The following is a 23,963-nucleotide window of genomic DNA, read 5'->3' as shown; positions in this document are numbered from 1 at the left end:
GAAACCCAGGACAGAATATGTCAGAGAACAGAACCGTATGCACAACCAGATTTCAATCATTCAAGCCAAAACAGCCCTCATGGATGAGGAAAGCTTTTCTGCTAGCCAACCTGGCATTAAATAGCAACCAGCGTCTATGGAGATTCTGAAGCAGACATGTCAAACTCACGATGTCACATGATGTCGCGCAATGTATCGGGACGGTTTTGCCATTGCCGGCAATGGGGTGGGCATGGCTTCCAGATGATGTGTCCAGCCCGTGGGGCGGCAGTTTGACACCCCTGTTCTAAAGTCATCCAGGTCATGGTTGTCCCAGGTGCTTTTTCAAGAGGCAATTGGACTTTCTTGTTTTTCTTTGAAGATGTTTCGCTTCTCACTCAAGAAACTTCTTCAGCTTTGACTAGCTCCTCTAGTTGGCAACACCACCATCACATCAACAATTCACAGGACTTCAGCAAGATTTGAAAACTAAAACTGGACCCAGATGAGACCATGGTTTCCTATGATGTGATTTCCCTCTTCACATGCATCCCAACAACAAGCTATCATGGTAGTGAAGAAACGACTGCTATAAGACAGTATTTTAGGTGACAGAACCAACCTCAGCCCAGATCACATATGTGCCATGTTGGACCTCTGCCTGACCACTACCTATTTTAAATACAATGAAGGTTTCTACAGACAAAAACACAGCTGCATCATGGGTTCACCTGTGGCCCCCATTGTGGCCAATCTCCACATGGAAGAGGTAGAAACCAAGGCCCTAAACTCCTTCACAGTAATTCTACCCACTCACTGGTATAGGTATGTGGAGGATACTTGGGTCAAGATCAAAATACAGGAATTGGAAGCATTCACCAAACATATCAACTCTGTGGACAGATACATCAAATTCACGTGGGAAGATGTTAAGGAAAATAGTTTAGTTTTTCTGGACTATGCAGTACACATTAAGGAAGACAGAAGCCTTAACACTGAAATTACCAGAAAACACCCCCACACACACAGAGAGAGAGAGAGATATCAACATTTACATTTTGATTCTCACCATCCATTGGAGCACAAAATGGGAATTATCAAAACCCTACACTACCAAGATGAAGGCCTGCCTACCAGCAAAGATGGGAAAGAAAGAGAAATAAAATACATCAAGGAAGCCCTCAGAATATATGGCTATCTCAAGTGGGCCTTCATCAAACCCCCAAAAAGATCCAGCAGGAACTCTGGATATATATGCTTGCAAATGCAAGTCTTCCCCTAAAGGCCACCAGCCACCATAATTGAAATCCCACCAATCCATCTAAATCCTGAGTCCCAGAGAAAGAGAAGTTGCCAAGATGAGTGCTGGCCATTTGGCCAGCCAAACAGCAACCACAGGACCCAGGTCAGTTCTTCCACAAGACCACCACCTATGCCGGCTCCCACTGCTGCCATCTACCTTGGCATCCATTGTCTTTCAAGCAAGGATTCCTACCCCCAGAAAGATATAGCCACAGACACCTCACCATAGTCACCTAGCCCAGCTAACTATCCTCCTGTTCTGGGCACAAGTCAGGAGGTGGAGAATGAAAAACAAGGCTGCTGTTAACCTGACTTCTTTCTGTCTGCATCACTGTTCCTTCAGGAGCCTGTCATATGCCACCAGTCAGCTGCACTGAAAGTAGCTGATCCATGGGCCCATGAGGCTCTGCTGCAGACAGCCATACCCTCCCACACTTTTGAAGCTGAGAAACTGCAACTTGCTGCCCCTCCACCAGTCCACCACTGTCCAGCCAAATTTAGACAGGATTTTGCTATTTCTCAGCCACTGCCTCTTTTGCTGTTCATATCTCCCTCGGTAACCCTGGTTCCCTAGCACCACTGGCAATGAATTGAACAGTGGAAGAAATCACCAAACTTCACACACCCACAGCAACATATAAAAACCCTTAAAAATTATTACCCCATGGTACCCAGGGCCATAATGGAAAAAAAAATTCTGTATGATTGTTTTCATTGCTCAGAACTGTAGAGCTTAGCAATCTTATATATTTATAGACTAGAAAAAGATAATTACAGAGAAAAATATTCAAACCCCAGATGAAAAATACAGACGTGATCTAATATTCAAATACTTGGCAATAACAATTTCCTTGTCCTTTGCTCTCCACCGATTTTGGTCTTACACATTAAACACACAAGGTGAAAAGTGCCTGGGAAGTTATGATTCAAAGCAAAAGTGTGGCAGCACGTGCAGCGCCTATAAATTGGCTATATTCAAATGACGTGCTTGTGCCACAAGCAAAGTGTGTGGCATGCACAGCTAACCTCAGTCAGCTGTGGGACTAGGAAGGGGTTAAAAGAACTCCACATGGATTTGAAATAAAGTGCCTTTCTGGTTAAACATGTCCTGCAAATACTGTAAGCCTGTCCAAAAATGTGGCAATTCCTTTGCCTAAGAAAAAAAAATGTTGCTAAAAAGTGGAACAGCCTTGCTTTTCACTATAGAACTCACTGCCAGAATCATTGCAGAGTGATTACAGTTTCCTAATACTGATTGGCTTCAGGGGCCAGAGAACCCTCAGCATTCTTTCTTAGGCTTCCAACAGGCATTCTTCCTATAGCAATTTTAAAAATTGTCCTTGCCAATGCAGGTCAACAAGCAATGAACATCAAACAAGCCTCAGTAGAATCTCTCATATCTAAACTCTGAATATTTCTTTAAACACGTTCCCAAATATAAACAAACATTCTAAACAAAGCAATTTGGGAATACCATTTATATGTCCAGTATACATTAGGATGTAGGGATCAACTGTCCTATTTGCAAGTTCTTTCTTGTGTCCCAAATATCAGAGATGTGCATTTATATGTGTTTCACTTCTCCTTCTTCCTACATTACTTTATGCCCCTACTAAGGTAGCTATGATAAGAAGCAGCTGGCTTCTCTCTCATTAAAGGTTTCTTTGTCTTGCAATGGGTTGACAGTATTTTTCTTCTGGCAACTTGTTTTGTTCCCTCTAGGTCAGGGATGTCAAACTGCCGGCCTGCAGGCCAAAGACATGGCAAAACCGCGCCCACCCCATTGCCGGCAAGGGAAAAAAAGTTACCATATGTTGTGACACATCACATGATGTTGCGAGTTTGACACCCCTGCCCTAAGGGTAGGTTAGGGAAAGGGATAGGCGTGATGCTTGACCATTAGCAAAGTGGACGTTATATACAGTAATGAGAGGAACGATCTTGCTGAAAGAGACAGATGCACAGAATAAGTAAAAGGGGTTTTTTTTCTCCTGTTTTCTTTAGTTTTCACTCAGGTCTGATCTGCATGAGTACAGATTCTGCAGCATGAGTACAGACCATTGATCCTTTCTCAATAACAGGAACACATAACAGCACTGTCTGCCTGGCCCCAGGCCACCAAGAAGGCAATCTCTGCCTTTGTTCTGTACCAGCCTGCTACCGGCCCTGCAGAAAAGGCAGGGACAACCCCTTTACAAACAGCAAGAGGCTGGAATAAAGCCTGCCAAATTTATTAACATAAAACAGAGCAAAGCAAGACATGAACCATGAAACAGGAGCTATGAAACAGGAACTAATCAAGCGGTTGCCTTCAGCAAACCAGCCCTCCCACGCATTCCCCTTTTATACAGTTCAGGGCGTGGCTTCTCTCTGCTTCCATCCGAGGTGCCCCATTGCCTTCCTCTGTTTACTCCTGATTGACTGCCTCCTGCGTCGGGCGTCCTTGAACAGGGCCAGCTGTGGGTCATCTTCATCCACGCTGTCAGGCTCACACAGCTGGGTCTCCGTTGTGACCAGGTGGGAGGGGCCTGGCTGAGGGCTCTCATCAGCAAGATCTTCAACCCCCTCAGCAAGCTCTTCAACACCCCCCTCCTCCTCTGAGTCGTCCGACCCAACTGCCGAACCCACAGGCTGACCCTGAATCACAACAGCCTTGTCCATGCTAAATGTTAAAAGTAGTGTTTTATAATTTGTGCTGGCACAGGCAATGGTATCCAGTTCTGCTGCACCTCATGTCATTGAAAGCAAATATATCCACTTCAGTTCACGACTATATGCCTCCTCCTCCTTTTCCTCCTCTTCTGCCTCTCCACCAATTAGCATACAAGAGGTGTTTATTATGATGACAGGTCAATGGAGGACAAATTATATAAAAGGTTACTCAATGGAAGTGGCATCCTCAAAAGCCCACCCATTTAAAGGAAAGTGCTTAAGAATTACAGAAATAGGAATCCACTAATTGGGGGCTGTGGAAAGTGCAATCCAGGCACAGCATAAGCCATAGTTTTTACTGAAGTGAAGGAAGGGGTTAACATCTGGAAGTGTATTTCTTAATCCATCTTAACACTTTGAAGTCACTGAGAAATCAAGTAGAGTCCAGTCACCACACAATTCCACCAGAAGTCATTGACAAATGCAATCACGGGTATCTCAGTTCCAAAATCAGGCTTGGTTGAAAATACAGGCACCACTGGTAAAAGTCACTGCATTCCAGTGTTTTTTTCTGTTTCTTTTCATTTTTAAGAGACCTCCTTTTCACTATAATACTAAAACAAAAGTAAGCAATATTTTTGTGTTGGATTACTTGTTTAACTTTGAGAGCAGATTAAAGAGCAGAAACAAAGTGACTGTTGCTGGATTAGATATAGGTAAAAAGGTAAAGGTTCCCCCGCACATGCGTGCTAGTCGTTTCCGACTCTAGGGGCCAGTGCTCATCTCCGTTTCATAGCCAAAGAGCCAGCGCTTGTCCGAGGACATCTCCGTGGTCATGTGGCCGGCATGACTAGACGCCAAAGGCGCACGGAACGCTGTTACCTTCCCACCGGAGGCCAGTCACAAAATATCTTTTTTCTTTTTCAGAAGAACTATTCTCTATCTGGAAGGTCCACAGAATCTCGGTGGAAATTATATGGAGCTATTAGCATTGCAATAGAGTTACGGTAGATAAGGTAGGGTGCCTGGCATAAACTAAGAATGATAACTGGGGAAAAATAACTAGGAACAAATTAACCAGCATTAGGCAGTTCAGAGTGGTACTAGTAGTTAATGTCTTCTAATAGGTGATAACTATTCCTTCTTATTTAAAGGAAGTAGGTGTAACGATATTAAATAATTCTTTTCTTGATAGAAAATAACTTTGAAATTTAAATAGGTTTCATGAGGAGTGGGGGGAGTGCACTATTAATTTTCTTGACCCCCCCATAACGGACATACAGATAGATAGAAAGACATATTTAAAAGTCATAGAATATATTTGATAGGCTTGGGCTTTGAAGACATTATTTTGCAATGGTTCCAGTTTTTTGTCTCAGTAGTATCAGATATGTGGTTTTATAAACTTTGTCGAAGATATCCAGGCAGTTTAATACGATGCCTGCATGAATCCACTAAAAGTTGCCTGAAACCCTGGAGTAAGATATAAGTTTATTACACTCAGTCTTAATGTCAAATGAGTCCATTAATTTTTTGGAGCAATTCACCAAGTCCCTTGGTGGAGCAGTGGGCTAATGCCTCCTTAAGTAACACCAGCTGCCTGCAATTAGTGCAGGTTCGCATCCCACCAGGCTCAAGGTTGACTCAGCCTTCCATCCTTCCGAGGTAGGTAAAATGAGGACCCAGATTGTTGGGGGCAATTAAGCTGACTTTGTAATAATGCCGCTTGGGGTGTATGTGAAAGCCCTAACAAGCAGGCATATACATAGAATGAAGGCTACTGCTAAGCTTGTAAGCCGCCCTGAGTCTTCAGAGAAGGGTGGGATATAAATGGAATTAAAAAAAAATTGTCCTATATAAAATCCAGAGGGTTATTGCTGGCAGATGATTGCATATATTAAATTGTAGGAAGAGCATGTAAAGGCACTTCTAATCTTGTCTTTGTGTTTGTTGGGGCAAACCTCAGAGTAGACCAAATAGGACTTAAAACAAGGGTAAAGTAATATCAGATCATTTCAGTTTCCCAGGACACTTCATGAAAGACTACAAAGTGGCTGTTTTGAAAAACTTGAATTTTAAGAGCACCATCTAGTGATAAATTGCTGAACTCATATGTATCAAACGGTTTCATGCAAACTTAGATCTCAATGAATACAATGGGGTTGGGTTTTTTTTACATATTTTACCATTTTTTTACAACTGTTAATAGATAAGGGATGTATAATCTGCATAACCAAACTATCTTCCCCTCCCATTTCCCCAAGTTTTCCCATCCCATCTCGTCGCAGTTTAAATCCTACATCAGTCTAGCCACTCTGTACATCTCATGAAATAAATCATAAGCTAAACCTCATGAAAGCTTAATAAAACATGTTAGTTGGAAAAGGTGCTACTACACATTAAATTTTTGCCATGTCTGATAGTGTATGTTCATTTCTTTATTGAATACCTAAGAAGTAAGTACTCAAAAAATTTCGAAATTAAAAAAGAAAACAATAAAATAATAAAGAATTAAAATCCTGATGAAAGACAGCAAGAGGGAAGGCATTTAATAATAGCAGAGTTATAATAATAGAGTTAATTTGATAACATACATGGAACCAACAAATAAAAGTAACATGTTCTTCAGTCTACCGTGCTGAAGTATAAATTTAAGCTTTTTTGTTCTACTTTTGGCCTTAAAGGCAAATCAAATTTTGATTTGTTTGTTTGACTTTAGATTCTAAAGAGGGCAAACACAGCTCTTGAGCAGGTTCTGTTCATAGTTCGGAAAGAAGACCCTCTTGCACTCTTGGAGAAAGATGACCTGAATAACTTTGTAATAAGAAGAGTTCTTATATAATAAGTACTATCCCAAAATATACAGGTTAGCCCTAACTTACTAATTTGTTCAAAATCATTCTAAGTTATGATGGTACCAAAAGAGTAGATTTACAACTTATTTCGCACAGACTATTCATGCTACCAAACTAACAGAACCAGGGCTTTTTTTTCTCATAGAACGCTCAGAACGGAGTTCCGGCACCTTTTTTGGTTGGAACCTTGTAGGGTAGGCAAAGTGGGTTGTATGACATGTGTGAGTTCCGGCACATTTTCTTTTACAAAAAAAGCACTGAACAGAACCATGAAAATATCACATGGCCACTTTCATCTAATGGGCTTGTTTACCCCAAATATGATAAATAGGCAGATCTTGACAGTGAAATAATAGCTAATGTTAGCACCACCCATCCTTTCAGAGATATTTCATAACTAGCGAGCTCTAAATGAAAAGATCAAGTATCACTTCTGACCGTGGGAGGGAAGCTCCCTCAATAGAGCTTTATACCTGATCGAAGGTTTAAATATGAAGGTCCAAGCTACTGAGGGAACTAAACTTCACCTATAACATTTCCATACAGTAATTTCATCACTACATTTTACACCAGCTGCAGTTTGTGAAGCCTATCAAGGGCACTTGTACTGTGCCAATATACAAGGACAATTCGGAAATAAATGTCCGTTTGGTTATCAATGACAGACACTCGCAGATACAGAAGTTTTATTATACACATTAGAAAACTACAACATGGCATCATTTTTTGACATAATCACCGTTCAAATTGAGGCACTTGTCATAAGTTCTTGGGTGCATCTAGGTGGTGTGCGGGCGAGCATTATTGTGAACCAACACCACACCGGAAGTGGTGCCATAGAAAATCCTGCCAAATGTGAAGATGCCAAAGGAGTACTGCTAGTGAACTTCATGGAGCATGGTTCAACCATCAATTCAGAAGTCTACTGTGAACCGTTACGAAAACTCAGACGAGCCACCCATAACAAACGTTGGTTCACAATAATGCTTGCCCACATACCATTAGACGCACCCAAGAACTTCTGAAGCAGTTCCGTTGGGATGTTTTTGATGACCCCCCCTCCATACCCTAGATTTGGTGCCAAGCGACTACTACTAAGGAATTTCAAACCTTGTAAGACATTATGACAAGTGCCTCAATTTGAATGGTGATTATTTTATTTTATTTTTAATTCCATTTATATCCCGCCCTTCTCCGAAGACTCAGGGCGGCTTACAAGCTTAGCAGTAGCTTCATTCTATGTATATGCCTGCTTATTAGGGCTTTCACACACACCCCAAGCAGCATTATTACAAAGTCAGCTTAATTGCCCCCAACAATCTGGGTCCTCATTTTACCTCATTTTTATGTCAAAAAGTAACATAATGTAGTTTTCTAATGTGTATAATAAAAGTTCTGTTTTTGCAAGTGTTCATTATTGATAACCAAAAGGAGGTTTATTTCCGAATTGCCATCGTAAAGTTACCAGATTACGAATTAGGGTGGCTGGGTTATCATTGCTGAGGAATAGGCTTACCTAGAGTGGCAAGTTGGAACTTGCCAAATCAAAAGACATAAATTTCTAGTAATAACAATAAACTACATTTACTACTGTTGCAGCCAACCCACCTGATTTCTCCCTCACAATCTCTGGTGCCCCATATCCCTCGGTTGCAGTGAGTGTGGCATGCAGGTAAGACCAGGACATTGGACCTGCTTGGAAAATGGAGGGAGAGAATAGGGCTGCAGCCATAAGGAGGCAGAAAGAGGGGGGGAAGGAGTGGTAGTGGCTAAGACTTGTCCCTGATATACAGTACTCTCCTCTTGCTTTTGAGCAACAATCAACATCCAGCCTTATGCCAATTGCTGTGTCCTTAAGACTTAATATTACTTAAATAAAATAAAAATTCAGAATTTATTATGTTTTATTATTATTGTATATATTTATTTGTTGAAAAGATGAATGTGGTCCATCATCCACTCTCAGACATCCACTCTCACCCCTATGTGGAAGAAGGTTGCCAACCCCTGCTTCACAGCATCATACTGATTAATAAAACATACCTGCCAACTCCTGAAAGTAGTTAAATATACCCTTAAATTCTTACTAATAGAATATATTAAAAAGATAGAAACTCTTGTTTTTTTAAAAAATAAACCAAGTCGGTTCCTTACCTGTCTGCTGTGTCACCCACCACCTTTCCTCCTGAACCATTTATGGACTCTTGCCTTGTAATCCCTTGAGATCTACTTCGTTCCACGGTTGACTGTTCTTGCAGCTTTGTTTTTTTGTCCTGAGGTGCTTTTTCATTCTGCAGTCCTCTAAAAACCTCTTGATCAGACTTCTGTGGGGTGTTAGTTCCACTATTATAAAACCATGCTCCAGATTTTGTGAGGATTTCTTGTTGCTTTCGGCATGAATTACACACCCACATTACCTGCATATAATATGCAGAAAATACTGTGATCAGTTTTTCAAAAGTAATCCTGACAAGTTCACACTAAAAATGAAATGTAATAAATGATTATAGAACATTAAAAATAACATTAAATGACAATGTTTCAAATTAATACAATTTTAACAGTTTTTTAAGGTTAACAACTTGTTTAATTATATTTAACAAATAAAGTCCAAGGTCCATATAGGTTCTTTTCTTAATATTTATTTATTTATTTAATTAAATTAAATTTATAGAATAGAATAGAATAGAATAAACCACATATCTTATGGAACTTAATCCTTGATAAAAAATTAAATCTTAAAATTACACTCTGTACATCTTAGAAATATTTATTATTTCTAAAATCAGTAATTTTGACTATACTATCATAATTAAAACAGACAAATTCATTTTATTTAACCATCAGATCTTAAAAGTCAGCTGAAGTTATCCAGCTGAGCATTCTGTTTCCTGTAGTATCTCCAGAACCCAGGTTTCAAAAAAAAAAGTCATTATTGCCCAGCAGTTAACAAAACATATTCTCTTGGATTATAGAAATCCTGAAATGTAACACACGAAAACATTCACAATATACATAATATTTTATTAATAACAACATTATTTTATGCAAGGGACTGCTACATTAAGTGCCCAAACCCCAACCCTGAATTCTACAACATATTATCAACAGGCTGTTTTTATAGAAAACCATGTAAGTGCCCATAACTGTGCCATTGTTTACTGATATATATATTTTCTCCCAAAATTACATAATACTAGACAAGTATGAAATCACCAAGCTTGGTAGTGGAATGTTGGTAGCACCATCAGAAATAGGATAGTTTATCTTTGTTGATTCAGAGCTTAACAACCAATGATTATCTTTCCTCAACTTTTCAAGAAGTTTTAGGTATATTACTGTGCCACTGTAATTTGACATCACAGAAATATGTTTGTTTGCTCAGAAAAATACTTTTCTACAACTTGAAAAACTAATAAAATCACAACGGATTTCAGAAGAATACAGTCAATTTAATATCTCCATTTTCAATAAGAATGCCTAGTTTCTTCAATATGAAAGCCAGTGTTCTTGCCAGGCGAACACATCTGATTTTATAATATCAGTTCTTCCACTTTACATATACTTCTAACAGATCCAGACTAAAAAAATCCCACTAGAATTATTATTTTCCTATTTTGATGTGTGTAATGTGTTGTTTTAAAGATAGAAATTGTAGGTAACCTTCAGGGAAAATACATAAAACTACATAACAGCCAAAGAGAAGTGCTGTATTTAGTCTGTCTGGTATTATTTTTGAGGCCATTCCAGTTGCCCTAGCTCCAGGCATTGTGGCCTCATATCAATTGCTTCACCTCATTTCTGTACTAGAATAATAGTTACACCAGAATCTTACGATGTTGGGAAGCACTTTGGATTTTCTGTAAAAAAAAAACAGTCTATCTAAAATGTTTGGGGGGGAGAGGCATTGAAAATCTTGGGAAAGTTTATCTTTAAAAAACTTGCAGCTAGAAAAGCAGAGTATATTGGAGAACAGGTTCCTTTAATTGCTAAATCAAGTGTGCCTCATAAACCATTAACAGGCCAAGGTCTCTGAATAATCCTTTGGGGTGGATCATATGCAATGGAAGCAGTGGGTAGATAAAGTGGGAAGGAAGGCCAAGAGGCCATCAGGAAAAGAAAAAATAGCCTCAAGCTTCATTCTCTGCAGATCAGCATCAATTTCAGCTGACAGTAAAGTTGCAGGACCAAAATCAGTTATAGCTGACAGGATCTATTTACCAAAAAAAAAGAGCAAAAAAGGAATAAAGAAAATAAGCAAATCATTCAGCTGTTCTGTTTTCTACTGTAGTAATAACATTAATTGCACAACTATTTTCCATATATATTAATACGGCTTCTGAAAAGAATTTTAATTCTATCATCATCATCATCATCATCCAAAGTTGGAAGGGACCTTGGAGGTCATCTAGTCCGATCCCCTGCTCAGGCAGGAAACCCTATACCAGGGGTAGGCAACCTCGGCTCTTTTATGGACTTCAACTCCCAGAATTCCTGAGCCAGCCAGTTGCCCTCCGGGTGAGATTCAAGGTGCTGGTGATTACCTTTAAAGCCCTAAATGGCATGGGTCCGGATTACTTACAGGAGCACCTGCTGCCGGCGTCATCTTCCCTTCGTCCTGTGCGCTCCCACAGAGAGGACCTCCTCAGGGTGCCGTCAGTCAGAGAGTGTCGGCTTGCAGCCCCCAGGGAGAGAGCATTCTCTGTGGGCGCGCCAGCCCTTTGGAATCAATTACCGGTTGAGCTCCGGATGGCTCCCGACCTTTGCTCTTTCCGCCATGATCTGAAAACCTATTTATTTGAACAGGCCGGCCTGGTTTAAGGGTTTGGGGTATTTTAAATTATTTATTGTTAGGGCTTAATTAATTTTATTTTATTTTAACTTTTGTATGTAATGCTTTTATTGCCCTGTACACCGCCCTGAGTCCTTCGGGAGAAGGGCAGTATAGAAATTCAATTAATAAATAAATAAATCCATGAGTCATAAAAGAGCCGAGGTTGCCTACCCCTGCCCTATACTATTTCAGACAAGTGGCTGTCCAGTCTCTTCTTTAAAACTTCCAGTGTTGGAGCATTCATCACTTCTGGAGGCATTTCTGGAGGCAGGTTGTTCCACTGGTTAATTGTTCTGTCAGGAAGTTTCTCCTTAGTTCTAGGTTGCTTCTCTCCTTGACTAGTTTCCATCCGTTGCTTCTTGTCCTGCCTTCAGGTGCTTTGGAGAATAGCCTGACTCCCTCTTCTTTGTGGCAGGCCCTGAGATATTGGAACATATCATTCCCACACATGATCGCACTTTGCTTATAGGAAACCAGAACATTGCAAATGGCGACCACATAATTGTGGGAGATGCTTCAACTGCATAATCGTTACCTGGGTGGCAAAAACCTGGGATTGCAATTACATGACCATGGGGATGCTATGACAACTGGAACTTTGAGGTCAGGTTGTTTCATAATTTAGCACTATCTCACATCTGTTTGCAGCTCCTCAGGTAGCAGTTTATCTGGGAACTGTAGAAATGACTGCTCACTGTCGATTTCCTCACAGAGTCGGAACTGGCCATGAAAGCACCCTAATATCAGCTTAAATTCTCCCAAGAATCAGAGGTCCAACAAATTCTTATCTTCTTTTGCTGACAATTTCATTTGTCAGAAGGTAGAAGATCTGATATCCTCAACCTAATCCCTACCCAAAGAGAGGAATTGGTTGAAGAAGTAAAATGAGAGGAATCTATTGCATCTATTGTTGCCTTTTAATTATTTACACTGGCTTAACTAAATATATTTCTATATAAGTTAATAAAAATACTTTGTTCACTAAAAAACAATATAAATAAATATGGCTTGAAAAGATATTGATACAGCATCCCACTGTTAAAATCATTATATTTCTTAAATAAATACAATAATTTACTATCATGTTTGACAAATTTGTGGGAAATAGGATGAATTAATTATATTAATAATGATCATTAGCATTGTTAAGAATAATAATTACACAATAACAATAATTAGATATTGGATAAATTATTCACAATTTTCTCAAATTACAACATTTTAGAATGTCCCAACATTTTCCTATTACATATATACCACTTAAAATTTAATTGTATTATTTGTATTAGAATAAAAACTCATTAAAATGTTGTACATGTAATAATTTTAAAAAGTGGAAGATGGATTATTCTTGTAATCTACCTGGGCAAGTCCCTGCAGTTTTCTCGGCAAGATTTTTAAGAAGTGGTTTACAATTGCCTCCTTCCTAGGGCTGACCCTGAACACTACAACAAACTGGCTCTCAATCTTCATTGACACAGGTCTTTTTTTCCCCTTATGAGAAACTTCACTATTCATAGCAAAGGATAAGACACCATCTTGTGTTAAATAGTGGTATTGCTGTACTCTGAAATAATCTAACGATTAAAAAAATATCCTCTGCATGCTTACTTAGAAATAAACATTGCATAAGCTGTTATTATCTAGTAATATATTTAACCATAGATCTCTGCTTAATAGAGAAACTTTTAATTCCTTGCCAAAAATAAAATGTGTGAAATCTCCTACTTTTTATAGGGTAGAAACGTAAAACTTGATCTAAAATTCCAGCCCTTTTTAAAATTCTCTTAAAGAAAATATACTTGAAAAATTGTAATTTATTGATCAAGTCAAAGCTGGCTAAAGGAGTCCCTGACTTACAACAGTTATTTTTGACCTTTCAAAGTTATGATAGAAATAAAATAGGTAGTTTATGACCTGTGTAGAGCACTCCTGGCTGTCACATCACACACACCACACAGTCATATGACTGTGCAACTCATTGTGGCATTCTGTGACCACATCACTGATTTTAGTATGGGGGGGTTTTTGCTGGTTTTTGACATTTTTTGCAAATTTCATGCAAAAAATGTTCATTCAAATAAATGGGTTTGCTTAACGACTGCCATGAAAAAAGTCATAAGATTAACTTCTGCTCACGTGAGTGATTTTACCTATAGTTGTAATGACTTACAACCAGGTTTCCAATCCCAATTAGAACTACCTATATGACTATTCTTCAAAGCAACTTTATTGTAAATGGACTTCACTAAAGTACATCCTTTGAAGCAGATTTAATTTTGGGAAAAGACAACTGAAGGAAACATTACAACAGCCTTCTTTTATATGTGAAAGGTTGTCATCTAAAAGACTGCAGCGTATTGGACACAAATACAGTCTTAAGTTACAAAAAAGCAGATTCTGGTTGGATATAAAGAAAAGGAAGCTTTTATCTAGAGTTGGTATTAGTTATTATTTTAATTTTAACTTAATTACATTATTTTATATTAAAAAAATTTGTTTGTTTTTATAGTATATTCAAGCCTATATGCCATAATATATAAGGATAGTGCCAATTGATGGTATAAATATTTAAAGAAAAACAAAAATGCCAAAATGTTCACTTCTGTACCAACTATAAATTTACATAACGATTCATAAATAACACAATTACATAATAAATTTTTTTATTTTATTATTACATAATAAAAATAGTTATTATTTTTATAGTTATTTTTAATCAATTACCCTATTTTTCAACTAGATATAAAGGGACACTATATATTTCTGTGAAAAGTGTTCACTTTCTTTTGGATTTCTGCATTTTTGCTTATCTTTGTCATTGAATGTTATAAAGAGCTTTACTAGTGTTATCAGAATCCCTTTTTTCCCATTAAATTGTGTTCAATTTTCCAAGAATGCCTAGACAAGTCCTTGCTGTTTTTTTGACAAAGTTTTTCAGAAGTGCTTTGCCATTGTCACCTTTCTAGGGTTGAGAGCAAGTGCCTGGCCCAAGGTCACCCATCTGGCTTTGTACCCAAGACAGAACTCAAACTTATAATCTCCCAGTTTCTAGGTTGATGCTTTCTTTCATCAGAGTCCTACTGATTTATAAATGGAATCTGGGTATACAATAATAGACTGAGGACTTGCTTCATAAGTAGCATCATCCAACATGCAAGGATCTACCGTGAAAAAATAATTGCTCTCAATCAATTCATTTAAGGATCAGGATAACTAGGATCAGTTTTGTGAGCAAATCTAGAAGCATATTGTGCCTTGCTGAAAATAATGCATAAAAAACCATTGATATCTGAATTACGGTCTGTGCACACGGCGCCAGCGAACATGCAGGAAGAAGCCTCTACCTGCCGCCCGATCTATCTTCCTTGGAGGACCCTGAAAAGGGCCAAAAGTCGCCCTGCAGGGGCGACCACCATGAGGTGGCCCTCCTTGTGATCGTGGAAGGGCGGCAGCCCTCTGTTTGATCCGGAGCAACTCCTCTGGCCCGAAGAAGAAGAGATCAGCCATCAACATGGCCAATCACTAAGCCGCTCCCTGCCAAAAGCCAAAATCACCATCAAGCACAACGAAGCAATCTGGAGGATTTGGATGAGACCTTACCTTTCTTACTTCCCTAATTACTTCCCTGTGGAACTCTTCTGAAAATCTTCTCCCCCTCTATTGAAAGATCGGCAACTACTTGCTTGGGGAACTAAAACCTTAAAGCCTCAAAAGAAACCAAATGACTAAGCTAAATAATTAAACAAGCCTATTTGTACTTCTGGAATTTTTGGGCTACTAAAACATTCTTTTTTCCTTTTGGTACTGTCCATGAGGGCAAAAGAAGAAGGGGACGACAGAAAATGAGGTGGCAGGATGGAGTCACTGAAGCAGTAGGTGTGAGCCTAAATGGACTCCAGAAGATGGCAGAGGACAGGAAGGCCTGGAGGAACGTTGTCCCTGGGGTCGTGATGGGTCGGACACAACATCACAACAACAAAACGTTCTTATCTCTATGGGGACCTTCTACCCTATTCATTGCTAAAAATGGACTAATTGGATAAAAGCCTCATATTAGTCTGGAAAAAGATTCTACGTGCTATTGAGGACATCTTGTGGTGAAACCTGGTATAGCAAGTAAACCTTTTTTTTATTGTGAGATCTGACTGTAACAAATGTGTCCTTGACATTATCTCTAAAGATAAGAATTGGGAACACCTGGCACCAAAAACAACCTTTAGGAATAATGGAGGTGGACATTCACTGACTCTTATTAAAATAGTCTCCACTAAAGACCTATCTGTAAACATCAAAGAAATGGAGGATTATATTCCACCCCTTGACTATAAACTTATGCTTGATACTATTTTGGCAATGACTGAACAAATGAAAGCCAGACTTAAAGACAAATCTGACAAACCCATTAAATGTGACTCTGCCTTCAATCGATGAACTGACAATCCAAAAACTAACAGAAGAGGAGGAAATCAACAACAAAATAGGGGACTTTAAAGAACAACAATTTACTGAGATCCTTAATGCCCAAACTTCAATTTCAACTATAAAATCTACAATTCAACAAACAGAAGCTGAAGAAAGCAATACTAAGATGGAGGATGCCAAAGGCCTTCAAATACAGTACATTATGAATCTAACCAAACAAACAAAAACTATAACTCCGGACATGACCTCTTACTTAAGCCAGATGGGACTGAAAGAAGAAGAAGACCAGACTGAATTAATGACAACTATACTATGCCAAACATGGAGACCTGATTTATTACAACAACAATTTAATGACTATAAAGGGGTCACTCTCTTTGAAAAATTGACAACTGGATGGTCTCCCTGGATTCAAACAACGTGTGTAGGAAGAAAGGGAGACACATTTGAGAAGTTAAAGGCAATGCTATGGAAGCCTGCCTGGCACAAAAAGAAACCTAGAGTTAGATTTTAAAAATGGGGTTTTTTAATGTTGGGATTGCTTACAATTGCTTTTAATGGGCTAAGGGGAACTGTTAAAAGATATAAACTGATTTTATATTTAGGACCTAGATTTTTAAGGGAATGAAAATTAGCTACTAAACCATAACTTTGAATTATATTATAGAATTTGGAATGACACAACAAAAGATACCTTGTTAATAATTATTGATAATTACAAAGATGATAGATAGAATGTGTTTTTGAAATATAACAAGAATGCACTTAAATGAACAATGTATGTATTTCAGATATGATAACTACTATATAATGAAATAGGGGAAATGTGGGTTACCCGAAAATTAAGTTTCTTAGATAACATAGGCTAATTTGGAGCACCGTAGTGAAATTAGATAAAACTTAAAAACAGGACATGAATAAGTATCTGTGAAAATGTATTGATAATTGTTCTAACTGACTGAGTCACAACCAGAAATGTATTAATTTGATTTTGAAATTATGATTAAGGGAATTGGAGAGGGAATTTTTGTTGATCTATGCTGACTTATGTATAAAAAGATTTTGTTATTGGACTTTTGATTATCCAATCACCACATTGCTTCATAATGGATGTAAAATTAGAAAATTAATAAAACTTTTTTTAAAAGTTGATATCTTATCAGTCTGGAAAAGATTTCAAACCTGTTTCTGAAACTCTGGAGCTTAAGCAACCCAGACAGAAACAGTACTGAATCTTTCAAAGAATAGTTGTTCTGTTAAAAACAACATATACATAGAATGAAGGCTATTGCTAAGCACATTGATTTGTGCTTTAGATTGTAAGCCGCCCTGAGTCTTCGGAGAAGGGCAGGATATAAATGGGATTAAAAAAAATATTCCAAGTGTATGGCCTAAAATTATCCAAAGTTACAAATTGTGACAGCTTTACTTTGGCATAGCAATGAATCTCTCTTCAGCATTCAAATATGCAGTCATGAACTTAACAAAGGAAGATTCAAGAATGCAGTTCAAATAAGTTGCTTTACTACATATGAAAAAGGTACTTATAATAACTAAGATGAACTAGGAATTTAGGAACCCAGTCATGCTTATGTTAGCTTCAGATTAAAGATCTTTTCATGATAACAGACTTGGTCATCTGGTTTTCAGCCTTGGACTCTGAGGAGAACTGCACAGCATTTTGACAATGGGCTTGTCTGACCTCAAATGTTTTACTTCAGTTATTGATGATTCAACCCCCCACATAAATTAATAATAACAATGTGTGATTAGCATTATACTTTGTTTATGTAATTATTGTTAATTTGTGTGAGACCTGAACTTTGTGGGTAAAAAAAATAGAATTGCTATTAAATTCTGGCAGGTTTGTGGTTATCTACTTATACATTATTGAAATGCATGCTGTAGTATGATAGAATTAGTCATGTTACAATGCAAACAGAATAATCACAGAATCAGGGCTGGAAGGGATCTTGGAGGTCTTCTAGTCCAAGCTCCTGCCCAAGGCAGGAGTCCTTATACCATCCTGGAAAATGGTTGTCCAATCTTTTCTTGAAAACCTCGAGCCATGGAGCACCCACAGCTCTGAGACGCAAGTTGTTCCATTGATTAATCATTCTTACTGTCAGAAAATTCTTCCTTTTTCCAGGTTGGATCTTCCTCTAATGATCTTCCACTGATTGCATCTTGCCCAGACCTCAGGTGTTATGGAAAATAAATTGACCCCCTCTTCCTAGTGAAAGTATCTCAAGTATTGTAAGATAGCTATCATGTCTCCCCTAAGACTTCTCTTTTTTAGGCTAAACATACCTAGCTCCCTAAGCTATTCATTGTAAGATTTAGCCTCCAGACCCCTTAACATTTTTGTTGTTCTTCTCTGCACTCTTTCTAGAGCCTCAGCATCTTTTTTGTATCGTTAAGAAGAAAGTGAACAGAAAATTCTCCTGAAGAAGTAGGGTACTGGGAACCATAAGCTTAGCTATCTATACCAGGGGTAGGCAACCTCGGCTCTTTTATGACTCATGGACTTCAAATAGCTGGCTCAGGAATTCTGGGAGTTGAAGTCCATGAGTCATAAAAGAGCCGAGGTTGCCTACCCCTGATCTATACATTGGACCCATGTCCCTCCTAGCTAGCTAAGGTTTTTGAAGAAATGTCATGCAACTAGGTCCTGACCGGTGAACTTTTCTCTGAAAGAGGTGATAGTTTATTCACTTTCTATTTGATTTGTTTGTCCCTCATTTCATCTAGTTCCACTGGCTCTAAAGAAGGAGACTGTCTGCTCCCTTTATATGACCTGATGGCATTGAATAATTTTTCTCCTGTTTCTAATCTTCCTTTTCTAGCTTTGGTTCAAGGAACAAGTGGCAGGCATGGCCAAAACTTTACACAACTTATTTTATATGCCAGGTAAGTCCTTTATTAAATTGAAAGTTCTACTCAAGATCACTCACCTCCCAACTGGATTACTGCAGTGTGCTCTATGAGGAATTACCCTTGAAGAGCATCTAGAAGATGCTGATGGTGTGGGAACACTGTGGGAGGAGGAAATCAGGCAGCTATGAACGTACTATGTGTGCATGTTATAACTTTGCACATGAATTGCCTTGTCAATATTCTTTTAATGCAATTCAAAGTTGTATGTCTCCCTCATTCAGCATTGTCATAACCTTGGAAGGTTGCTGAATGAAACCTTTCAATCAAATAAATAAAATAGATAAGCAGAAGTAGTACTCCACAGAATTGCACTTATTTGAGATTATAAATCCGTTCCTTGCCAATAAAATATTATTGACTGAACAATGCCTCTTTTGACATGAACTACTCCTTATTCTACTTATCAACTGTTACTTTTTGGAAAGATATATAGCAGAAACAAAGTTTATTATAAAGTATAACCAGGGACCAATGCCACTAATTTTAACTACCAAAATATAGATTCAGTACTTTTAATTTTATACAATTATATCATTCCTTGTAGTTATTTCAATGATCAATAACTTTCTAGTTCTTTCCAAGCATCATATTTCAAGGATAATGGTAGTGTGTCTACAAAGAGTGCATAGAATAATAAAAGTAGATGAAACAAGATATTTTTATCCTCGAATAAAGAGAATTATGAGTCCTGCCAAAAAGAACAGTCAACTTATCCTATGTTGTTCTACAAAGCCAGGCTAGAACTACATCTTGAACCACAAAACTAAATTAAATGTAACAAATAATGTTAATAATGCTACATAATAGAGGCCATTATAACTGAAAACACTACACAGATGTAGACTATATAAAAGTAGAGAAATTTCTAGCAACCTCCAAGAGGAGGGGGGTGAAAGTTATATAAAATTTTGTGTAAGGAGACATGATGTAATGTAACATCTGTGTCTCTGCTCTGAGAGCTCAGGGGAAGGTGGAGTATATAGTACATTCTGAAAGATTAATTATATGATCAGTTTGTCAGAAGAGAAAACTCAGGAGACAGTACTTTCTTATTTCCAGAAGTACTTAAACAGAGACTTATCAGCTATCTAGCAAGAGTTTTGTAATTTTATACATCTTGAAAGTTATACATTAACAACAAAATTGGGACTACCTTCATGATTCCTTCCAACTTTGATAATGCAATTCTGCTTACTTGGCTTGAGGTATGGAATTCTATCTAGTCCAATTCCTTTGGGAATTAATTGTAAGGATTTAAATAAAATCACTTCAGAATCATTATCTGGATCTATGAGGAGTACTAGAAACAGAATCAGTCTTTGTATGAATCATATATGATTCACAGTATAATGGAGCTATAAATTACTTTTTTCTCTTTTGCTATATTTACTCCTTGCTTTGTAATCAGTGAATGCCTTGTTAACTTAAAAAAAACCCATTAATTTTATATGACACCAATGACCTGTAAGATCAATGAGGCAACACATAAAATTATAAGTTCCATTTGTGCTACATTAGACAAATGAACCTATTCTTTCTTAGCATATAGCTACCAAAAAGGTTATTGATAAGATCTGGGTGGTCACGTTCATCACATTGATGAGTGTAGCTACCCTGAATCTCTTTCTTCCTCTTTCATCCAGTTCAGGACTACAGTTTCTTATTTTGGGCTTTTCTCTGGAATGTTCTGCCTCCTCCCTAGGAAACCACTGTGCTCTTGCCAACACCCTCCCCATCCTCCTCCAGGTGCACATTCCATCACATTCTTTATGATCAAGTCCAATTTGAAATTGATATAACATGAAAAGTAGGTGTACTGGTTGTGACTGAGTCAGAAATGCCAACAATGGAAACATGAAAGGAAAATAAATGTAGATGGACTGTGTTATGTACTATCCTGTAAATATGCAAGCCATTGACCCCTGCCTATTGTGAAGAAGCTAAGTGGGCATTTCCTGCCAAGCCGAGGCTAGCCCTCAGGGGACCCTAAAAGTTAGTCCCAACTGTTTTGGCAGGAACATTTGTATTTGGGTGGGAGATTCCAGGCAGGTAATTGGGTGAACATCTGAGGAATTAAGTGTATAAGTACCAGCCATTACCTGTCGCTCAGACAGTTCTGTTACTGTTACAATAAAGCAATGCTATGTCAGGCTGCTGCTATGTCAAGCTGCTGCTGATCAACAGACTGGTGAGAGACCAGGCTACGAGCCCTGGTGGGACCTGCTCCCCACCTGCCCAGCAGTAAGACACACTCGAGGCACAACAGACCTGAGGATCTGTCCCCAGGACTCCTAGGATCAGCAAAGCTCCAACCGCAGCAGCACAAACAAGACCCGCACACGTGACCTCCCAAGAATGGCCAAATTGGGAAGAATTCAAGAGTTTGACATAACCCACCCCGAACAATGGAGTGCATACATCTCCCGAGTGGACAATTATCTCCGCGTAAATCAGATGAGAGATGATGGGTTGAAGGTGGCAACTTTACTATGTGTCTGTGGGCAAGACACATTTGACATTGCAGAAAACCTAATAACCCCGGCCACCATAGAAATGGTCACCTACACCGACCTAAAAAGAAGACTCAAAGTAGCTGGAAGTGGTATCGGTCTCATCAATGGCTATGACCAGAATAATCCATGAGTTGCGCTGACTGTTCACCATGCACACCAGATGTGATTGTGTTCAACAACGGGGCACAATTCACAGCAGAAGAGTTTCAGGCTTTCCTAAATGCCAACATGATCCAGCATGCTACATACATTCCTTTCCACCCCACCTCCAAAGGCCAGGCAGAACAGATGATCAGGACAACAAAGGAGTTGCTCAAGCAGATAACCACGGGGGACTGGAATCAGTGCCTGGTGAATTTCTTACTGTGCCAACACACAACCCCCTGCACCGCGACGGGTCGCAGTCCATTGGAGCTGAGATGGGTTCACCGGCTTACAACGAAGTTCAACCAACTTCACCCAGATAGAGCAGTGGCAGAGACAGCTCAATCCTAGCCACCCAGGAACTTGCAGTTAGGTGACTTCGTCTGGGCCAGGAACTATGGAGGCGAAGTACTTTGGGTAGTGGCCAGGGTGATGCAAGATAAAGGAATCCTTGTTGTACGCGGTCATGTTAGGTGATGAGCGCATGGTTAGACACCACATCAAACAGTTACAGCATCAACAAGCGGAGATCGCTTGGGGGGCAGATGCTGGGGAAGTACCAAATATTTCCTTAGACACCTAAAGTGACGACGTTCCCCCGAGTATGTCCCAGTCTACCGCTGTCACCTCCCAAGACACAGAGGCATGAAGACTGGGAAGTCTGCTCCGGTGTACCGCAGATGCCTTTGGCGAGACGGAGACACAAGAGCTGGGAGAGTCATCAGCAGCTGCAGGCAACTGGAACGGACAGCATGAGTCTGTTAGACTGGAGCAGGATCATACCCCCCCGAGATGGATGTCTCACAGGTATTGTGCCGGTCCACTGGGACGCGAGGTTCCCCAGCCTACCTCAAGGACTATGAGTGCTGAATAGACCAAGGATGATGGCCATCTAAATGGGGAGGGGTGTTATGTACTGTCCTGTAAATATGCAAGCCATTGACCCCCGCCTATTGTGGAGAAGCTAAGTGGGCATTTCCTGCCATGCCAAGGCTAGCCCTCAGGATACCCTAATGGTTAGTCCCAACCATTTTGGCAGTAACATTTGTATTTGGGCAGGAGATTCCAGGCAGGTAATTGGGTGAACATCTGAGGACTTAAGTATATAAGTACCGGCCATTACCTGTTGCTCGGACAGTTCTGTTACTATTACAATAAAACAATGCTATGTCACTGTGTCACTCCTTGCCCATTGAAGAAACCCACTACATTGTATGCTTAAAAAAACAAAATGAAGCAGGAGACTGACTTATAAATAAATGCCATTACAATTATTTCTTCATAGTTAATACTGTCTTCAAGCAATCAAAATGACACCTCTATATATGGACATCATCACATGGAGTATATAGACATCAAATTTCTTATTATTGCTAAAAAGTGATGGAGAAGTTCAGTTATAGCATCAAACATGCGGCTAGGTGATGACTGTAGAACAGATCACAAACTACTTATGTGCATGCTCCAAGTTAAGCTAAAGAAGAAAAAAGATGATCAGTTTGCCATAATATGCACTTGAAATGAAGCAGATAGAAAAAGTTATTAACACTTCAGTAGGCAACAGAATTTCATTTTTAATATATGCCAGTGTGCTCACAGTAAAAAAATGGCATCCCATCTAATTTGACCTTGGGTGTTAGAGAAGACTCCTGAGAATACTGTGGACAACCAAGAAAACAAACAACCCAGAGTTCTCGCTAAGGCACAAATGACCAGGCTTAATAATCCTACATTATGTGAAGACCCAACTCTCTGGCAAAGTCTCTGATGCTAGGAAATGGGGAAGGTAAGAGAAGAATGTGACCAGCAGCAAGGTGGCTGGATTTAATTACAGTGATGATGACTACACCATTGAGAGACTTGAATGAATGGTTAGGGATTGATCACCACAGGGAAAATCTATCTATGGCATTGTTAGTAGTAAAAAAAAACATAATGGGAAATAATCAATTTAAATTAGAGAAATCCAAACCTATTTTCCTTCTTCAGCAACTTTTACATTAAAAAAAATAACTGGGGGAACTTGTTCCTGGTTCTACAGTTTTATGACTCAAAAAGCTACTATGATAAGTAAAATGCTTCACACTGAAAATGGAGATAAAATCTAGTACTCTTTCTAGTTCATAAAGAACTTAGAAGTGTTTCAGAGCTAATTCACACTTGGAACACCACAAATGCTAAAAACAGAACTACTATCTTCAAACACCTAGGTATATGTAAAAGAATGTGCTATAATCAAACAACCCACAGATTTGAATATTTATCTTCTCTTAAAATACTTCACCACAGAAAACACAAGTCTATGGTGTTCATGAACAGTAT

The 23,963-nt window shown here is 38.9% G+C and overlaps 1 protein-coding gene across 1 annotated transcript in view; it reads right to left on the bottom strand.

Moving 5' to 3' along the window:
• The window catches only part of RIMS2 (regulating synaptic membrane exocytosis 2), a gene marked incomplete at both ends in the record, with an annotated part of 276,924 nt that overhangs the window by 195,799 nt on the left and 57,162 nt on the right, over nucleotides 1-23,963 (bottom strand). The window contains 1 exon segment of the mRNA XM_083359700.1: nucleotides 8,943-9,205. Within this exon segment, the coding sequence (XP_083215826.1) occupies nucleotides 8,943-9,205 (263 nt within the window).

This window comes from Vipera ursinii (genome assembly GCF_947247035.1).
Source record: "Vipera ursinii genome assembly, chromosome: 3".
Classification (NCBI taxonomy): Eukaryota; Metazoa; Chordata; class Lepidosauria; order Squamata; family Viperidae; genus Vipera; species Vipera ursinii.
The sequence above is the reverse complement of the archived record's forward strand: the minus strand, read 5'-3'. Positions and strand labels throughout refer to the sequence as shown.